At 42.1% G+C, this 20,766-nt stretch overlaps 1 protein-coding gene across 5 annotated transcripts in view; it reads right to left on the reverse strand.

The window, feature by feature from the left end:
* Positions 1-20,766, reverse strand: part of akap9 (A kinase (PRKA) anchor protein 9) — a 71,453-nt gene that overhangs the window by 31,388 nt on the left and 19,299 nt on the right. For all 5 annotated transcript variants that reach the window (XM_069681104.1, XM_069681103.1, XM_069681105.1 and 2 more), the window contains 14 exons: positions 17,848-20,697; positions 16,620-16,691; positions 14,250-14,397; positions 14,074-14,141; positions 13,837-13,951; positions 13,518-13,615; positions 12,743-12,848; positions 11,302-11,536; positions 8,532-8,589; positions 7,273-7,623; positions 6,582-6,848; positions 4,317-4,453; positions 3,688-3,899; positions 1,608-1,834 (listed from right to left, as the gene is read on the reverse strand). In XM_069681104.1, coding sequence (XP_069537205.1) covers positions 1,608-1,834; positions 3,688-3,899; positions 4,317-4,453; positions 6,582-6,848; positions 7,273-7,623; positions 8,532-8,589; positions 11,302-11,536; positions 12,743-12,848; positions 13,518-13,615; positions 13,837-13,951; positions 14,074-14,141; positions 14,250-14,397; positions 16,620-16,691; positions 17,848-20,697 — 4,944 coding nt within the window. The remainder of the gene's footprint in view (positions 1-1,607; positions 1,835-3,687; positions 3,900-4,316; positions 4,454-6,581; positions 6,849-7,272; positions 7,624-8,531; positions 8,590-11,301; positions 11,537-12,742; positions 12,849-13,517; positions 13,616-13,836; positions 13,952-14,073; positions 14,142-14,249; positions 14,398-16,619; positions 16,692-17,847; positions 20,698-20,766) is intronic.

The raw sequence follows: 20,766 nt of genomic DNA on the forward strand, positions 1-20,766 counted from the left end.
ACACCGACAATCTCCACGTCTCACAGGCAAGATAATGGAGAGCGAGCAAACACCTTCCCTGGGCAAATTATTTACAGCAGCAGTTTAACAAAGACGCTTAACATTCCTGACCGGCTCGTTACATCAATCTCCGTTCAGGACGAAGACTAATGTAAGGCAGATCGATAAGAGCAGGATGATCATTGAAGGAACCATTAGAGGCTTTGTTGATTAAGAGTTTATTGGGCTGTTAATTCTGTGTGCTTGGAGGAGATGTGAAATGTGTAACATGTCATCTGCTTGTAAAAATGAGAGTGGATCTATTTTCTTGATTAATGTTGGCGTATAAAACGTCAGAAAACAGTGAAAAAAGGCGCAGTTTTCCAGACACATGCTGACACAAATATGTGCCTAATTTGTCCGACCTGCCGTCCGAAATATCGTAGAGGAAAAACCAGCAAATGTTTACATTTTTAGAACTGAAACCAGATTTTAATGGCAGTAAATATATTCAAGATGACTGTGACACATTCATTTTTTATCTCCCTTTCAGCTCTAATTCTCTAAATTCTCTTTAGAGGAGAAAATGTGGTATAAAAATTTACATAGGGAATTGTTTTTAGCGCAACAGTACACGTAAAAAAAAAGTCCACTCAGTCTAATTTATCTAAATGTATCTTTTTTTCTATTATAAAAATAAATAATATGGAGAAAAAACAACATGAAGTTGCACATGTAAAAGGTAGATCCTAATTAAGATGAAGAAGTGACTACATATACACACTCTGTGATGTAGATATTCCTTTAAAGCTATTTTTAGATCACCAAGATAAAACCCATCCGAGCATGAGTAACGCGTGCATTTCAGCCGACGGGAAGATGTGCCGTGCAGTCAGTTACTGTAACACACTCGGTGGCCTAGTTAAACTGGCCCCGTCTCTGTGCACTGACACCGGACACAGCAAGCGCTCTACGTGCACAGCCTCAGGGCGGGGGCTGGAGCTGGACTGGACCATGATAGGCCGATCGACCAGACAAAAGCTCAGTGTAAATACCGCTCGTATCTATAGGCAACCAGTGGGAATGAGGCAGCTCTTTTGTGCTGCGAGTTCTAGACAGGACAACTTTGTTGCCGGCCGCATTCTGCAGTCTCATCCTCCATTATGTCCCCGTGAACAGGTGTAGAAACGCACAGAGGGGGTTAACAGTGTCGAGTGTGTGTGTTTAAATGTTTTGACAAAGACTACATGTGTCGCTACCAGAGCTTTCTGTTCAGTGGTAACTTTGAGGCACACAAAGAGGACTGTTCATGAAGGAATCGGTATCTTTAAAAGCAGTCTGAAGACCCGTTTCTTCTCTTTAGCCTTTTAATTAATGCTTGACAACATGATAGATTTGGTTTGCTTGTATTCAAGTTGTTGTTTGGACAATGCAGTTTGTGTTACTGCAGAGTTTAACTGCAATTATCCCCTCGTTTATGTCTGTATTTATATTTGATAATCCCTGTGTTTCTCGCTGTCAGGCACCTTTGTCAACATTTGTGGTTTTGAAATCTGCTCAATAAACAAGTTGACTTGAAATCTCAACCCCGCAAATTTCACCTGAAAACTGAAAGCGAGTGTTTGTACCTGGTTGGTTGTGTCGGTGATCGCCATCAACATCTTCTCCAGAGCTCTCTGGAGTCGGCGGCTGATGCCCATCACATGTTCCTCGTTCTCTAGCTGCGTCCCCGCCCCCAGCAGCAGGCTGTCAATCATCTGCTGGGACAGCTCCAGACCCTCGTCAGCTTCCCCAGACCACAAACTCACATCACCTGCACCGCTCTCGCTGCTCTGACAACTTCCTGCAGGGTGACCTGGAAGAAGAACAGAGAAGAGAAATATGTCACACACAGTCCTAATGAAGAATACATTGTCATCTTTTTGTCTCTCACAGCTTCCTTTAGAGGCCTGCAGATGTTTGTTTGAAAATTATGAGCACAATCACATTTAATGCTTTTGAATTTTAATACTCTAAACTATTTAAAGCTAATGTGATTAAATAAATTGTTGTGAGACTTGCAGTAGAACAAGTTTCAAAAATGCTTGATGTGTGGATTATATTACATTTTTATATTCATGACAGTTCAGCAGTGCTAAATATATACCCTTAATCAGAGTGTAGGCGCATACATCATCCGGATCAAATGAGTACAGCATGCTCACATGACGGTGCCTTTAGACTCGTTTACGTGATGTAATATGCATTTAATTTGTAACATCACGTTTTCATTCCAGGAGGAATATCACGAGAGCAGCAGGCAGCAGCATGGGAGCAGCAATGTTTACATGCAGACGCACCGGGATAACTCGGTGGGTCCTTTCAAGTATAGATACAGGTCGAGTTATTATGCTGGCAGCATTTTGCACATCACTGGTTATTACAAAATGAATCAATTACATCAGAGTGTAAGGGATACTGTCGTTTTGCATATCAGATTATATGACCAATTTGTTGAGTCGTATAAAGACACAGTTGAGTCTCCGTGTCAGCTTTATAACTCTATGGCATGGTGCTAAAAGTTGGCAACAAACACATCTGTGTTTTGCGATTTTATCTGTTTTGCTGGAGTTCTGCAGCTGAATGTCATTTGAATATCATTTAAAGAAAAACAGACTGACTAGAAAAAGTGCGGAAACTGACTGCCGGCTGTATACGAACTGTCATGCAGGTACGCAATTTGACGTGCACCAACTATAATTTAAATCTAAGCATGTGAGTAGACCAGCAATGACTATGTATCTTACATCATGGAGTGACTATAACTAATGACTGATATCTGAGGATGTCTGCAGTGTCTGCACGAGCAGGAAAACAGGCCCTTGAAAAAACTTGTGTCATATAAAACAGCTTTAAGTTAGTGTTAAAAACTCTGGGCTTATTTATTTGGTTCACATGCTGAGTTAGAATACAGTTATTTCCCCTAATTTACAATTATATCATTATTAAACTGTAATATTTGTGTCAGAAGGTGCTCAAACTTAGCACAGGCACTATTAAGGCCAGAATGACTTCAGCACAATACTGATAAGGAGTCAAATGACAGATGTGTCCATCGATCCACTGGGAAGGCAAACCAACCTGGAAGATGTACTTTAGTTTAGTAGCTATAGTTTTGTCAAGCTACAACAATGAACTTGTTAACATGAGATTTTGTTGTGTTTGGTTCCCATGGAGTCACCAGCTTTAGTTATACTGAAGCATTCAGAGACAAATCTCATGTTTTTCTGCCATCTGAATTACAGGACTACCTGTCCATGCGGCTGTTTGTATGCGATCAAGTTGTATCCACCCTTTGTTCATGCAGCATTCTGCAGTCATGGTGCAGTTGTTGAGCTGCAAGTCCAGTAGTGAAACAGATTTCAAAACTCTAATAAATGTCGTTTAAATCAGATTTGTACTTTTTTTTAATAAAAACTTAATAAATGCAAACTTATTCTTAACTCAATAAAATGACACAAACTGGATTTGTGACTCCTGTCTGATGAAATCCACAGAAACCAAAGAGCACAGCAATAGTCCCTCATGGAGTGGATGTGTAGTGAGCGGATATACCTGCAGGTTTACTTTTTCCTCTAGCTAACCACTCACATCTGGAGCCACATATTTGTAGTAATGGGCAGTTAAATCTGTTGCCCAATGTCAGACTCCAGGCCTGACTTTACTTGCCTGCAGGATGAGGTCTGACGGCCGCTGCGTTAACTCTCTGCCCTGCAGCTCTCTGCGAGGTGGAGAGGGTAGGTGACGCCTGCTGCCCTCCACCGGAGGCGTCTTGCAGACTCTTCATGTGGAGGCCCATCGTTTCCTCCGCTGCTGCCGTCGTCTTCAGGACGTCAACCAGGACCTGACTGAGCTTCTCATTGGCCTTACGCAAGACGTTCCTGAAAGCAGCACAAACAGGTATATAGAGACAGTTTGAAAATTGAGTTTACTTTGGCTTCATCAATATGAATCTCTTCCTAACATGCAGCCTGTTAGAATGAATCTCTTTAAGTAACTATTGTTCTCCTTTGTCAAGCATGTTTTTATCTGTAGTTTTTAATTTAACCGTTATTTTACAAGGAAAATTCACATTAAGACACAAAAACATAAAGAATTTTTCACCTAAAAGAAAAAATAACAATCGTATATAAACAGAAATAACATCAAACAATGAGGTTGGTGTTCAGCAACAAGACATGCATTCACTGGCAAAATAATCCTTATTAGTGTTTTTAATATATTCCATGCCTCTTAAATAATAATATGAAATAATGCCTTTGCACTGAGTTAATTTAAATAACACTTTCTGTAGATACCTTTCTGTGTCGTTATCCGAGGTGACTCCATCGTCCTGCGCCGACACTTTGCCTCCAGCAGCCTCCTTTATTCTCGTCCCGCCTGGATCTTCCTCTTCCTCAACTTCTCCTCGACCGTCCTCCTTCTTCTTTAAGGTCTGCACGGGGAGGAGAGAGAACACAGACAGCAGCCCCGTCATTGCAAAGTTTCAGTGGGAAGAACAGACTCCGCAAAACTCTCAGTGTGGCCAGTGTTTGTGCGACCATTAGCGAAAGTGAATTCAAATAGGGCGCAGCGTTTACACACACTGCCCCCTCTGCGAGAGCACACACACACACACAAACACAAAGACGCACTTCTAACTCCCTTGGAGCCCAGGGAAACACTACTATCTTTGTGCTGCTATGGCAACAGGTGCACCTGAGGCACAGCGGCTCATGCGGGCAACAGCTCCACCTACTGGAGGAAGAGCAGAAAGGCAGCTCTGCTTCACCCGTACTACCAGACACAACACTGCGCCGCAGAGACTACAAATAAATGACACTGATAAAGTTACAGAATACAGAAGAGTGTTTTAGAGCTGGATTCGATAAAATTGAGAGATGTTTGTCTAGTTTTAAGCTAGAGGTGTCTTAATAAAAGATCCTTCTGGTCCCATTTATCCTTAAACCTAATAGTTTATATTCTCTACGGATCAACTTTACAGTGAACACATTTTTTATAAATATATAATAATTCAGGAGAATTTAGATGAGGAGAACTAAATGCATGCAAACATCTGAGCCCGTCACTGAGTCTAAGAACTTGTTACTGAATCAAGAGTGTGTTGGAGAAACTCCTCTCATAAAGAAAACTGAACCTGACAGCCTCTGCCATCACACAGTTAAAGCCTAATCATGCAATAAATGGTTAGTGAAAGCCAAGCAGGCCCTGGATTAGCTCTTAAAGGCACCACGTGTGATGTATGAAACATAAATTACGTCGAATCAACATCGAGAAACGAGTTACAGATACAAGAAAGTATGAAGAACTGACTAACTTTCTCCTTGGATATTGGTGGTTTATGATTTTTAAAAGAGCTTTCACTGCGTGAGTGAGATCAAAATCACATGTTTACTGTTTATATGTGTGAAACAATGAGGATGCTGTAGCTGAATGTAAGCATGAGTGCTTGTCTCTATAGCCCTTTTTACACTGCCAGTTCAAGGCGGCATTATTACGCATCTGTTACGTTCCGTCTTCTATGTAGAACGCACAGAGGCAGACAGGCGGGGCGAAGTCATTCCGCCTCTGAGCCGACATCGGAGGTAGTAACAGAGGCAAAGCGGCGTCTGTGTAAACATCGGTGCCGGCAGGCGGAACAGCGCCGCATGTGTGTATATGAAGCATGCGCTGTTTGTTTACAACTCGCGCATGTTTAGCTTCCGCAACTTCAGAACGCTATGTAAAAACACACACTGGGGTGGCTTTACGCCGGCGTTACGTGGTCCAATGTAGAATGACAAAGGTGGCATGAGGACGGAGCTTTTGAGGGGGAACTGCAGTGTAAAAAAGGGCTTATGTCTGAGCCCTGTGATTGACTGGCGATCAGTCCAGTGTGTACCCCGCCTCTCGCCCAATGTCAGCTGGGATCATCTGCAGCCCCAGCGCTTATCCCCTGAACAGGATAAGCGGTATAGATAATGCATGGATGGATGGATGCTGTAGCCCATTTTAAGAGAAGGTGCAGCTACAAATGAGGAAAGGAGTAGAAACAAAGGATGCAATTATTGAAATTACTGTTTGGCTTTGCTGTTAAATAGTGGTCACATAATATTATCAGAGGATGCTAGAACAGCTGCATGCACGTCCACAAAACCTCAGTGGGGTGGGTGCTGGATACCAAAACTTCAGCAAGAAAAGAAACTAATATTGCAACATCATTCTTTACTATGGTAGTGCATTAATGCTGCTGCAAACCACACAAGCATGTCCCTGGATCTCAGCTCAAACACAACAAGATAAAACCGCTTTCACCACATTATCAATTATTAAATTGAAACAAACACTTCTATTGTTAGCTTGAGTTAAACATTTTGTCAAATCAGAATCACAACAAGCTATAGAAAAAAATTAATATTTGCTTAAGCATACATAAATCAATAATCGATGCAGCCTCTGCATTGCGACAAAGTGCATCTAAAATATAACAACACAGCAGAAATGAATCCTCTCACATCAAATGAATGAATGGAAGTGACAGAGAGTAAGTCAACACATGACAGCTGATTGAGTGAAACACCGACCTGCTGGGGTCCAGATTCAGCTTTCTGCAGCTGCTCCTTTAATTGTCTGATCTCTGCGTTCCTCTCCTCCAGCTCCCTCTCCAGCCTCTCCACCTCCTCCAGCCAGACAGGAGACAATCTGGGAGTCCGCTCCTCATTCTCCTGCTCCTCCGCCCCTTCTTCTTCGTCCAACTGGGTCTGCATGGAGGTGTTCGTCTGGCAGGCGTGCTTGTTGATTCGAGCCAGCTCGGTCTGCTGCGCGAACTCCACGGACATCTGAACTATGGCCTGTGAGAAGACGTGGATCAAAAGAAAGTTAACCGACCGGATACAGAGGCGAGGAGAGCTGAGACTATGTTGTTAGCAAATGATTATTTTCGTAGTTACTTGTTCCTTTGGTCTGTAAAACAGCTGACAAAATAAAAATGCACTTCCCCAAAGCAAAGAAGACATTTTTAAATGTCTCGTTTTGTGCGACCTGCAGGCTACAACCCAGAAACACTCATTTTACAAAGACAAAAAACCAAGACAACCAGTAAATAGTCACTGCTGAGAAGCTAGACTGGGCAAATCTGTAGTCTTTTTGTGATTATTGATTCATTTAACTCGTCCTGTATCCTATTTTTAATCAATACAAATTAAAACAACTGCTGTATCTTCCATGTTAACACACTAACACATGATAGGAAATATAAAAAGCATGGCCACATACCTTGGCAACTTCCTCCTCCACTCTCTCCCAGTCCTGCTTCTCTTCCTGCCCAGCTGCCCCGAGGCTCTCACTGGAGCTCCCAGCCCCGTTCACACCCGGGACACCCTGCTCCTTCTCTCCTCTCTCTTCCCGACGCTCTCCTTTTTTCCACTCCTCTTCCTTCTCTTCTCTCAGTCTCCTCAGCTCCCTGCTGTGCTGCTCTTTGAGAGCGGTTACTTCCTGGACATACTTGCGGTAGAGAGCCCTCCTCAGCGCTTGCAGCTGCGCCGTCAGACCTGCGCGCCGGCCGGGCCAGCGTAACTCCACGCTTCCCAGTGCTGACTCCTCGGCGGCCTGGTCCTGCGACTGAGGCTGAAGGAAGAGAGGAAAAGACAAAGGTAAAATTTAAACTAGACTTTTAGATAACAGCAGCAGTCTTAATATAAGAAATATGAAGTTATGCAAAATAAAAGCTTCTGATGACTGTTCCTGAAATAAACATGCTCTAGTTGCCTGTTCCACCCTTTAGCCACTTTTAAATACACCGTTTTGTTCTCTCTGCTTCCCCTAGGGATGATAAAGCGATAAATGGATCTCTTGCATTGCATTACAGATACATTTTCCCCTCACACACTACCACTCTGTCTTGTGATGAATCCCTGTCTTGTCTGTTGCACGGTCATTCAGCTGCTTCGGGTACCACTCGCCTCAAGCATATCATCTCGAATACAGACATGCAATGTGTTTCATCCTCCGCGTTTTTTCAGTTTCTGTCCCGTTCTCGCTCCTCCTTTGCCGTCAATCTCCCCCTCTTTTATCTTCCTCTCTGATCTCTGCATGAGGGCGAAAGAGTCAGAGCCACGCGAGCTGCGGGAAGTTTGAGGTTGAAGGGAGAGACGGACTAAGACGTGATGGAAGTTGGAGTGACGTGAGTGAGAGATGGCTTAAATGGAGCGCGGCTCGTTCACGCAAGACAGAATCCTCCTTTTTATGTGAGCAGCCGAGGCCAGAGTACACCCACTAGTGACAAGTTAAAAAGGCAGGTTATGTAATGTCCAACCCTTTTAATCGTTAAGATATAAAAGCGTTCATGACGCTGCTGGTGGAGCAAAGCTCAGGGGATTTAGGGCACGTTTTAGCCCGAAGGCTACAGCTGCCCCCTCCCCGCCCACCCTCACTGTCACAGAGTCTTAATGCATGTGCACGTTTCAGCTCGTAGTAAGATGTGATGCATGTGACACGGAAGATTTAGATGAGGGTAAAAAATGTAGCAGCCAAACCTTTGGTGGTTCCTCCTTCCCTTCTTCCTCCGTCCTCTGCGAGCTGGACTCTGACGTGCTGGACAGAGAAAGAGAAAATGGGACGTCAGAATGAATAGCTCGACAACCTCAAATAAGTTCAGGAGTTTGATACAGTTGAAAAATCTACCCATAAGTAGCATGTATCATATCATCATGTAAGTCTATACAGTGTAAGTCTGTTTAGTCTACATAATGCATGGTTGATAGGGGTAATACATTGGGCTTGGAAACTGCAACAAAGATAATACAACAAAGGTAATATGATTAAAAGTATAAAACAAAACACTATTACATAACATCTGCATCAACTCATGATTATTGTAACCATCAACTGACCTACAGATTACTTGCTCTGTTAATGGATTCATTGTTTTGTCTATAAAGGTTCAAAAATATAATAAATTCCATATTATAGTCGAAGGTGGTTTCTTTAAAAATCCTTGTATTTTTCCCAAAACCACACTTTATATAACATAAAGATATTTATTATTGAAGATACATGAAGAAAAAATACAAAAAAATGACTAGACTATTTATTTTAATTATTATTATTATTATTTTATTTTACAATTTTTATTTATTCTATTTTATTGCCCTAGTGTAATTTTGCATTTATTTATTTTTTGTCTCTTAATTTCTGTGATTTGTGTCACACTGGTCATTTTTGTACACTGACTTTATTCAAATTTTAAATTAAAAAACCTTTGAAAAGAAAAATAATAATTATACTAGACTATTGAAAAAGTTTAAAAGGGAAAAAAAAAAAGAGAAATTCTCCAACGATCAAATAATTAACTGTTTCAGCTCAGGACATAAAAAAGACATTGAACTTTGAATATAAATTATTTTACCTGGCACCACTACATACATCATGGATCTTGACATAGACTTGTGATTCGGTCGTATGCACAAGGCCGCAGGTGTGTGATATTGCTTTTATACAACAGTTATACAAGCAGTAAATAGTAGTAAACGGTAACATTCAACAACAGATTATGTTTTGCTCCACCAACTCAACTAGTTCCACAACTTCACTGAAACTGGACTTTTGTTGCCAAGCAACCCAAACATTCTGCACTCTGTGTCTACAGGTCACCACAGATCAGCTGTTCATTCATCTGTTTGTTTTAATTTATCATCACCCGGTGAAATAAGAGTCTGCCGTGTGATTCAAAAGGTACCATCAATGTAGACATACACGGTCTGCTGAAACGTTAATTAACAGTATTCAGATCACCTGGCTGAGGCGGAGTGATACACAGAGTGAAACGTCCCAGTGATGTCCTCTATATCAGCACTCATGGAATGCCTCTTATCCAATCAGATTACTTGGTACACCATTCAAGAAGTGTATTGGTGTTTGAAACCACTGTAGAAATCTATTTTACTGAATCAAACAGTGGAGGGCAGCAGCATCCCAGTTTCTATGTTGACAGAAGGACTGGGCTTCTTTTAAGATATATGGAGGAGCTCACTCGTTGTAATATGGTTTGATTTAAAAGACATTATAATCCACATTTTTTATTATTTTCATTCATCTGCTGGTTTCACAGCTTCACAGTCAAAGACAGTTAACCAGCTTTGTTAAAATTAGTTTTTGGAGTGAAACAAAGAGATCTACATTTTTCTGCAACCAGTAAATCCTCCAGAAAGCTGCAAGTATTTTGTCTGGACATGTTCTTGCATGTTAATTTTCTCTGTTGACATCATATTGTTTTGCTGGGTTGTAAAACTAAGAATCCTAAATGCTCAGTAGGTTTTCTCCTTCTTGGCAGACTGAGCCTGTATAAAGACTGATCCTTTTATCCTTTAGTCAAGACTGATCCTTTAATTGTGCTGTCCAGTATGTGTATTCATCAGTATGTCCGTTTATTCATTCATTCATTCAAGATCTTATTCCATATTTCAGCTCTTATATGTAATTTATTTGTTGTCTGTATGTCACCGTGGGGAGGGATTAATAATAAAGTTGATTAATTGATTGATGTTATATTGAGTTGAACAGTTCAGGCTCACGTTAATTGTGATTATGTCACTCTGCTCGAGCACAGCTTTACTTATGTGGCGATCCATGGGTGATAAACAAGTTCACCAACACTCACATTTTGTCTTTCCAGCGCAAATGTCTGCAGAAACCTTATCTCATTCAACATTCTGGTTGGTGCAATGCTTAAAAGGTCAAATTCATGTGGTTCACTTCAGTGCTTCAATGATCATTTCCTCAGGAAGCCTTTTGGAAAGGCTGAATAAAGCTACTTTTATAGGTTAGTGGGCTAACAAAAAGCGTGAGTATCGCTTTAAATAACCGTGTAAATATTTAATCAGCTTTGTTGTTGTTGTTAACTGACCCACGTGCTACACAAGATGCACAGACAAGCTGTTATTGGATGCAGATCATGTAGCTCAGTCTGCCGCTCAGTTAACACATGGACTCTATCTATCAATCAATTCATCAAGCAAGTGAAGACCAACTATCAACATGAGTATTGTGTGTGGGAGGGTGCTACATGAACTGAATAAAGACAGTGATAGTGCTGCCTAAATACTAAACAACCTCACCTGATTGGACAACATTTGCTGTGACAACCGTAAAGTACTTGTCAGGTTTAATTTAATGGATCTCTAGGTTGCTTTTTAAAAAATCATTGGCATCAATGTGTGGCAAGTTTTTTGTCCATTTACATTGTAATGGTGAGGATAGTTAAGGTTAAATTCCATAGGCTGAAATATTTGTTTGACGCGTTTTCACCTGAAGTGCGTCTCTGTGTCCGTGACCTCTATCAGACGCTGCTGCAGCACTAAGATCTCAGTGAGGTATCTCTCCTCGGTCTCTGTGGCCTGCTGCTGGTAGTGAGCTCTGAGACGCTCCACCTCCTGTCTGTGACTCCCCTCCAGCCGGAGCTGCTTCTCCTGCTCCGCAGCCTTCAGCCTCTGCACCTCCTCGGTCGGAGCAATAGATGGTGCACCAGCCCGCTCCTCCAGATCTAGTTGGAGACAAAGAAGAGGTGGATTTAAAATTTCATATGCAACTGAATAGCATTAAAATTTAGAATCATCAGAAGATAACACTTTACTGTTACTGTGGAAACAAGTTTGGTTCTGTTTGTTTGTTTGTTTCTGGTTGCTGCTGACTACGGAAAGATCAATTATTCAATCTGCTTAATATCAAGCATCAGTCTCCTAAACTAGTCTTTGACAGCACTAGTTTACTAGTTGAACACTGAAAGCCTTACTAGTTAACTAGTAGACAGCAAAAACTTTGCCATGTTAACTAGTAATGGCCAAAATATCCACTAGTTGTACTAGTGGAAGACATTTTGACCATACTAGTTAACTAGAGAGGCTGAAATGTTTACTAGTTTAGTAGTAACAACCTAGATATCCACTAGTAACACTAGTTATTACACTTTTTGACTTTACTAGTTAACTAGTGAGGTTCAAAAGGAGACAGTAGTTAACTAGGGGGTTTTATTGACTTAACTAGTATAACTAGTGCATATTTTGGTCCTTACTAGTTAACACGGCAAAGTTTTTGCTGTCTACTAGTTAACTAGTGAGGTTCAAAATATTTAGTTAACTAGTAAGAGACATAATCTCCACTAGTTAAACCAGTGAAGGTGTATGGACTTTCCTAGTTAACTAGTAAGGCTCAAAATATTCACTAGTTAACTAGTAACAGCCAAAACCCCACAAGTAACACTTGTGTCGTTTTCTTTAACCTTACTAGTTAACTAGTGAGGTTCAAAATGAGACACTGGTTAACTAGTAGGGACAAAAAGGTCACTAGTAATACTAGTTGGGTTCTTATTAACTTTACGAGTTAACTGGTGGATATTCTGGCCCTTACTAGTTCACGTGTCAAAGTTTTTGCAGTCTACTAGTTAACTTGTAGGCTTTCAGTGTTCAACTAGTTAACTAGTGCTGTCAAAGACTGAACTAGTTAAGGAGACTGATATGCTTGATGCATATCAAATAAATGCTCAACAGGCTTTCCATAGCTGACCGCACATGTGATATAATTTTGTTCAGCTATAATTGTAACCTTTTTCCAAAACATCTACAAACAGAAAAATAATACAGAATATTGAACGTCTTTTCTGTTGTCCTCTTCCACACCTCTGTGTTTTGACTCAGTGCTCGACCTGTTTGTGTTTTATTTCTCATTAGAGGGAGGCTGGCTCCAAATTTACCTTTGTTTGAAGAGGATCTTAAGCTGGAAACTTGCACACGTAGATCAGAGATCTCCCGCTCACTGCCGCTCTTCAACTCATCATAAGCCGCCTGCAGTTTCACCATCTTAAAGACAAACAGCGTTTCTTAGCGTGTGTCTTATTTTTATTTTCAATGCCATACTACATGTACAATATACAGTGGATACTGCACACTGTTATTTGTATACATACATTTTAATTGTAGTACCATTATATACTAACAGGAACTGATACAAGTAATTATGAATTGGATAGTCACATGGTTAGAAAAGCAGGCTAATGGAAAATGGCACGAGGATGGCAGAAAGTGGTTTATTCTCTTCTCTCCTTTCCTGCTAACTCAATATGTCTGCTTTGAATCACAATGTGTGTGATTTTTAAGAGTGTAAACTATCAGGTTTACAATAAGAAATAGCAGCCAGGGGAGAATGAAAAAAGGAACAATCATAAAAAAGTCGTAACATGAACTTTGCACACTGCTTCGCTGAATAGGACAAAGAAGTCTGCCTCTGGTTAGCAAATGACTAAAACTACGAACAAAAGAAGTATCGAGTCAAGTGGTGGGAAAAAAAAGAAAGCAATCTACGACATGCTGAGAGGAGAGGAAGTGCTTTTTAAAAGACTGGATGGATGCTGATGTTTCTGAATATACTTAATTTGGCAAGAGCTAATATCAAACTCCCAACCGGCTTAGATTTCACATTTAGTATAAGATCAGGACCCAGATTACGTCCACACATCTGCAGGTTTTTACCTTGTTCCCGTCACCTCTCAGCAGAGCCTGGAGTTCTGACAGTCGAAGATGTTCCTGCTCAATCCTCTCCCTCACCTGCTGAAGGTCTCTGTAGAGCTCTACAACACAGAAAGCAGTTAGTTATTTTAGATCAGATCACATTTGAATGACCTCACTTGATGTGATCTCATTTAGATGTGTGTAAATGTGCTGCTAGGTACGAATAAATATAAATGCTAATTATTTACAAGCACTTTAGAGGTGTGACTCTATCCGGAAATATACTTTACACTATCTTTAATATTTGTTTTAAACTGTAATTTTAGAAGGGACAAATTACCTCTGGCCTCCAGTATTAAAGAGGTGGATTCACTAGTTTCTGGTCTCTCCACAGAGGAAGACGGCCGACCCCCAACACTCTCCAAAACCTCCTCACCAAACATCCTTCTGAAACCCTGAACACAGAAAAGACAGCGGCGAGGTTAAATGCTGTGGTAGCCTAGTAACACACATAAACTAAACACATTCATAAACAACAAATATTATAATAATACAACTATTTGCTTTTAATAATTACCTGAATGATATCAGTGCATTCTTCTGACACAGCTTGTAACATGGTGTGGTATTTGAGTTTTGGCTCATCTGAAAAAGTAGAAAATTTGAATTAATTTAGCAACTGAAATGTTTTACATCCTCCAGCCCCTGACAAAAAAAATACAAACAACCAGAATCCTGTTCTCATACACTCACCCTTCTCACCCTGATCTTTCAAGTTCTGCAGTTTCAGCTGCAGAGAGTTTGTGCGGGCGTCCGTCTCCTCCTGCAGCAGCTCCAGCTGGGCGGCGTGGATCTGGGAAAGGCTGATGCGCTGGGCCTCCATCTGCAGCCTGCACTCACCCTAAAAACAGGAAGAAGCATCATCACATTAACACTGACGGATTTATACAGCTTTTTTCTTACATACAGTTTATAATTAGATTTTATATTAAAGTGTTCCTAAAATGTTCAACAAGATAACACAAAAGAAAAAGTTGTAAATCCCCCACTATACACATCACACTAAATTAACATTAGTTAAACGATGCAGCATGGTTCACCCATCTGCTAATTTGAGCAGATACATGATTAAATAACATAATTCCACCCATCCTATTTTAATGACAAAGCAGTACACAGACCATCTGTGTGTAGGATGAGAGCTGTGCTATTATCACTTCTGTAACAGAGAACAAAAGGCCAACAGTGAGGCCGCTGCCCCTAATTATGCATTATGCATTAGCACAAGTTCGTTAGGGTTACGCACAATTATGAAAGCGCCGTTCTGTTATCTTTGATGTCACATGTTTTTAAAGTGCCCCCTCTACATTTTAATTAGGCTGCTTTTAAAGTGCTTTGTTATGATACAATCTCCCACATCCGCAGCACATCTGACAGTGTGGTGAAGAGAGTCCTTTCAAACGTGTAGCCGCTCAGATGTGGCTGCTTAAAACAAGCAGACATGAGACAGTCGGTGCCTGATACACAGCTTTGTTATGATGTGCTGCTCGTACTCACACACTAACATGAAAAACATTAAAAATACACAAGTTTGAAGGGTTGAACTCCTATTGGAGTAATCCCCGGGCTTCTCAGCTCAGTCTGCAGGCAGCTGTGAACGCCAGGTTTCACGCTGTTTTTTCTACACGCTGCACTTTGTGACGTCACGCAGTGCAGCCTCAGCAGGCTTCAGAGAGCTGGCCAATCAGAAGAAAGCGAGCTTGTAGGGGGCGGGGTTTCTTAAAGGGACAGAGCTGACTGAGGCATTTTAGGCAGAGGCTGTACGAGGGCCTGCACAGAGCGCCAGTGTGAGAAAAATGTTTTAACTGTAAATTATGCTGAGCTACTCCACAGGTATCACAGAGTTCTACCTGTGATGTACAGTACAGATAGTTCACCTTTCTCTACATTGGGACTATAATTCCTAAACCTAGTGAATTTGGAGATTGAGAACAGCTTCACTCAGCATTAAACCCAAACAGAATACAGTTAAAGAGCAAACTTGCAAACTGAATGTTCTTTTCAGCTTGAAAATTTACTGAGATTCAGTATGAGGTATTTAAATATATAATTGAAACATTTTGGTACGGCGAGTTCTGCAGTTCAGTAGTCGTGAGGAATTTTCTCTCACTTCGACGGCTGCCTCAGGGCACCTTAGAGGATCCTCCTGTGTTGCAACCGATAGTGTAACATCATGAAGCATGTTGCTTTAGAGAGATCTTTTATAGTGTTTGACTTCACGTCAAACAATCCCCTTTTAATGTCTGTCACAGTACGGCTCTGCTCTGATAACAGCTTTTTGCCAGCTGCTGAATTCCTGTGTTTTCCTCATCTCTCTCTACTGACACTTCTGACTCCCTTTAATGTGTTTTGGTCTGATGATGAGTTCCTCAAGCAGGACTTCAATCTCTGCAGTTTTGTCTCTACCAAGAGAGCAAAACAGCCATCCTTATGAGGCAAAATTGGGGCGTTAATAATTCAGTTCATTCATAAACATGCACCTAATCATCAGCACATGATATTCATCAAGCTGAACGAAGGATTCATAAGTGAGAACAAGCGAGGGATGTTTAGGTTAAAGCTCCTGTGAGGAGTTTTTCACTTGTTATGAAACAGACTTTATATCTTTCTATCTTTATATGACCTACAAAAGCAAACCAGACCATCAGCGACAAGATTGATTATTTCTATATAGTTATTTTTAATGCCTGAAACCGCTGGCGGCGGGGAGTAGGTGTCAGATAAAGGGATTAGCTGCACGCTGCCTTTGTTTACACTTTACATTTTGTGAGTGATACATATGACTGTAAAAGAAAGCAGGATGAGATGTTTTTCTAGAAACCACCACTTAAGGATGTACAGGACAAAATCAGCAAAGAGATAAGAGGTACGGCTTTGTCCACAGGGGGCGCCAAATCAACACATCGAAATTTCACAGGAGCTTTAAGCATACGAATGTATTCTTGCATGATGCCTGCTTTGAGCACCTGTTTATTGACCTTTATAACACACTGTATGACGGATCCACGCGTCTATTGACACTGAAAAGCAAAAGGGCAGGATGTGAGCTTAAGTGACATTTACATGCTCGGTAGACTCTCCCTCTTCCTCTGCACCCTCTGCAGGCTCCGCGCGCTGGCCCGTCCCATGTCTCACCTAAATAAGAAAGCAGAAGGAGAGAGATTTTGTAGCTTTTACTTAAACTTTCCTTGATGTTACCCCTGGTTACAAATGCAGACAAATGTGACAGTGATGATGATGAGAATGCAGCATCACTTCCTGAGGGGGAGCAGAAAGAAGCTCTTAAATTGTATTATTCAAATCATCCGTTATAATTAAACAAAAATGTAAAACTTAATATGGTTTGCTTTTAATTTAACTTTTTAATTTCATCCTTTGGGACTTTGTGCAACTCAACACAGAACCTCATTAAAAAACACCTGCTTTAAGTTCCCTTGTTCATAGTGAAAATTTAAAGGGACAGAACATCAACACACTCTTAATGCTAGCGTTAATTCTATCTTTAAATACTTTTGGTCACGTATGTTTAAACAGTAAACATGTAGCGTTCCTTCCAACCCAGGAGGTGACAAAAACAACATGAGACACGGATATAAAATGGCAGACAGACAATGTACGTCTTGTGCATCTTTCGCTCGGTGTAATTGAGACACAGCTTGTGACACAGACACAGAAGTGACAGGGGTAAAATGGCTTCTCACCTCAAACCCTTCACTCCCTGCAGGATGGAAAGAAACTAGAATGTACACATTTCTACACAACAATGATTCAAAGCTATCAGAAGAGGCTGGATGATTGATTTTCTTCATTTGTTTTTTCCAAACACAGCAGCAACACATAAATATTGTATAGTTCCCCTCTACAGGTAGACACAAGCAGGATCATGATAGGAGGCTTGACAGCACGCCGTTATGTGCAGCCTTTTCTCTGCACAAACTTAGAAAACATGTTGCTATATATTAACACAACAGCCAGCCTGTGCTGCTCAATGCTACCTTAGAGAGAAAGCCTGCAGACACTGAGGCAATTTGCAATCATGACTGTTCGTCACTAGAGAGGAAAAGCAAGTCAGAGCAGGAAAATGTCCTCAGTTGTGTTCTATTAAAGCTGTGTATGCAGCCCATACATGTCTGATGAAGCTAATGAAATCACTGCATAATTATTGATGTTTCTTTTAAGCTATGCTTTATTTTGACAGGCACACTTTCCAAAGCCCCTTTAATCACTCACAAACATGTAATCTAATCACAGTGTTAGTGCAGAATGATGCAGTAGATGCATGAGTGCCTACTTGTTTGTTGATGTAGTCTCTGCCTGCGTCTCCCTGGTACCCGTCAGTGGAGTCCTCCTTACCGGCCCTCTCCTGTGAGCATGACATAACCTGGCTCTCCATCTGAGGCTGCATCTCCGTCTCTGCAGCACTTGTGGCTCTCTCTTCCTCCTCCGCCGCCTCCTCCTCCCTCTGTGTTTCTTCTCTGCAGTCTGAAAGAGCGCTGCCCGCTTTGCGCTCCTGCTTCGACCTCTGCCGTCTCCTGCGCCTGCTTGACCCTGAGGCGGTGGACTTCTGCGGAGAGGATTGTCCTTCAACAGGTCCCTCCCCTAAGGACTGAGCGGCTGCTGCTGCTGCTGTTGCTGCTGGGGACGGAGGCTGCGAAAGACTCTGGAGCTCCAGTCTCTTTCGGATGCCGTCTCTCTCCGATTCCGCTGCCTGTAAGAGGGACTGAAGAGTCTTAATCTCCTCTTGAAAAGATCGAATCTGAAGGTGATGATCCTCAAAAGAGCAAACTGGCTCAACAGCTTGCTCCTCTTGCTGGAACTTTCTCTGGGCATCCTGCCCCCTCGTCTGCTTCCTCATAATCGCTTGCTTCTTTTCCAGCTCGTTCCTCAGGCTCTCATTTTGAGCGCTGACCTCCGCGCTTTCTTCTCTCATTTTCATCCGCTCTTCCTCCAGCTGTTCCACTCTTCTCTCCGTAAACATCAGTTTTTCTGTAACTTCGGAAAGCCTCCCGCTCAGGCTCTCCTTCTCACTCAAAGTAACATTAAGCTTCTCCATTAGCTCGGTAGTATCTTTTTCTATCACAGCCTGTTCCGACCTTTCTGAATGTGTCTCCTCCATCTTGATATCTCTGCTGCTCTCCTCCAGCTCCCGAATCTGTGAATGATAGCCGGCAATTTTCACCTCAAACTCAAGAGTCTGCTTCAGCATCCTCTCTTCTAACTGCATCTTTGCCTCAATAAGACACTTGTACTCCCCCTTCAGCTCCTGGTAGTTCACCTCAAAGTTCTTTTCAGCGAATGAGAAAGTAGTCCTCTGCTTTTCAATTTCCTCACCAAGCTGGGCCACTTGTCGCTGCATTTGATTGCCCTCTACTGTAAGTGTCTCAATCTTCTGATTTTTTGCGTCCAATTCTGCTTTTAAAGTTGTATTTGACTCAATCAACGTCTTCTTCTCCGATTCCCAAGATCCTTCTTTCTCCTCTGTCTTTTTTAGTAACATCTGAATTTCTTTCTCCATTCGAGCTCGATCTTCTCCGCCCTTTCTGAGCTCCTCAAGCTCTACCTGAAGCTCCTGAAGCTGATGGACGAGCTCATCGGCTTTGGAGCTGTGCAATGCAAGCTTTAGATCCTCTTTTAATCCACTGATTTGGTGTAAAAGCTCGTCCCGCTCCGTGGCAGAAGTTGCCTTCTCTCTTTGTAACAAGTTTAGTTTTTCCTCGTAACCAATGCGCAGCTCCTCCAACGCTTTCTTATGTTTGATTGCAGCTTCGTTAATGAGGTTTTCAGTGTTCTGGAAATTCTCCCTTTGTAACTCTTCCCTAAGATTGGTGAGCTCTTCCTCGTGGCTAAACAGGAGCTGAGTCCTGAGTCGTTCCAGCTCTGCTTCCTGCGACTCGGCCATGCGGTCCAGCACGGCATCCTTCTCTCTCTCCAGCATCTCCAGCTTGATCTTGTAGTTGGTTATTTCTGAATCGTGTTTTGCCTCTGCCTCTTGTGCCGCCTCCTCAGCAGCAGCCAGCTCGCTCTTCAGATTGTCGATGGTGTCCTGGAGGCGCTGCAGTTCGGCTTGTTGGCTTTCCTGAGAGATAAGATTGTGGGAGACCTGCTCCACTTTTTCTTTAGCAGAACGGAGATCCTGCAGAAGGTCCTCGACCCTGCCCTGCAGGTCGAACTTCTCATGGGCGACTTGGCCAAGCTCGTGTCTGGTTTTATCATGCATCTCTTGGGATCGCTCTAATGTCTCTTGGAGCTCCCTAATCTTAGCATTTAGAGTTTCCGCCTCAACCTTGGAGCTTTGAGACAGTTGTTGTGCTTTCAGAAGCTCGAGCTCAGCGCGATGTTGCTCTGTCATTTGCCCCACTTTCGCTTCATGCCGCAGATTAAGCTCCTGTTTCATCTGGACGATTTGCTGGCCGTACATCTCATCCAGCTCCGCCCTGAGAAGGTCGAGCTTCCTCGCGGTCTCTTCCTGCACCTTTTGGACGGCGTCGCTCTCTGACAGGCTGCCCTGGTGACAACGCTTCTGCAGGTCCTCTACAGTACCCATGAGCTGCATGATTTCATTGGACGACATTCGCTCTTTCTGTCTGGAGGCTACGAGCTCTCCCTTACAGCTTTCGAACTCTGTCCGCTCTTTCTCCAATTCTAATTTACAACTCTCTATTTCATTTTTAGCGCTTGATAATTCAGATTTAGCGCCTTCCCATTCACCCATGCATCTTTCAAGCTCTGATTCTTTTGCAGTAACTTTCTGCTGGAGGTCACTGAGGCGTTTTTCAGAGGACTCCAACTCATCCTTGAGCCGAGTGAGAGAACAGTCACGTTCTGAAATGACTCTTTCTTTCTCCACAATAATCAGGTCCTTTTCATCCGACTGGTGTTGAACATTTTCATCCACAGTCCGTCCCACACGAGTGAGTTCCTCTCTGAGGACGGTCAATGACAGCTCGTGTTCTTTGATTATTGCAGTTTGCTTAGAAATGAGGTGATTCTTCTCCTCCAGTGTTTGTGCAAAAGACTCCTCCGCGGTTCTAAACTCTGCCAGCGACTGCTCCAGACCCGAAATAACTTTTTCTTTTTCAGCGATAAGCAGATCCTTTTCATTTATCCTCTGTGTGAGTGATTCCTCTGATCTTCTCCCTGACTACAAAGATAAACCATTATTAGAAAGGCAGCCGCAACATTCAGAACACACTGTATAAGATTTCACGGA

This window comes from Semicossyphus pulcher, unplaced genomic scaffold, assembly GCF_022749685.1.
Source record: "Semicossyphus pulcher isolate SPU_LCO1_2020_fin unplaced genomic scaffold, fSemPul1.0.p SCAF_5, whole genome shotgun sequence".
NCBI lineage: Eukaryota > Metazoa > Chordata > Actinopteri > Labriformes > Labridae > Semicossyphus > Semicossyphus pulcher.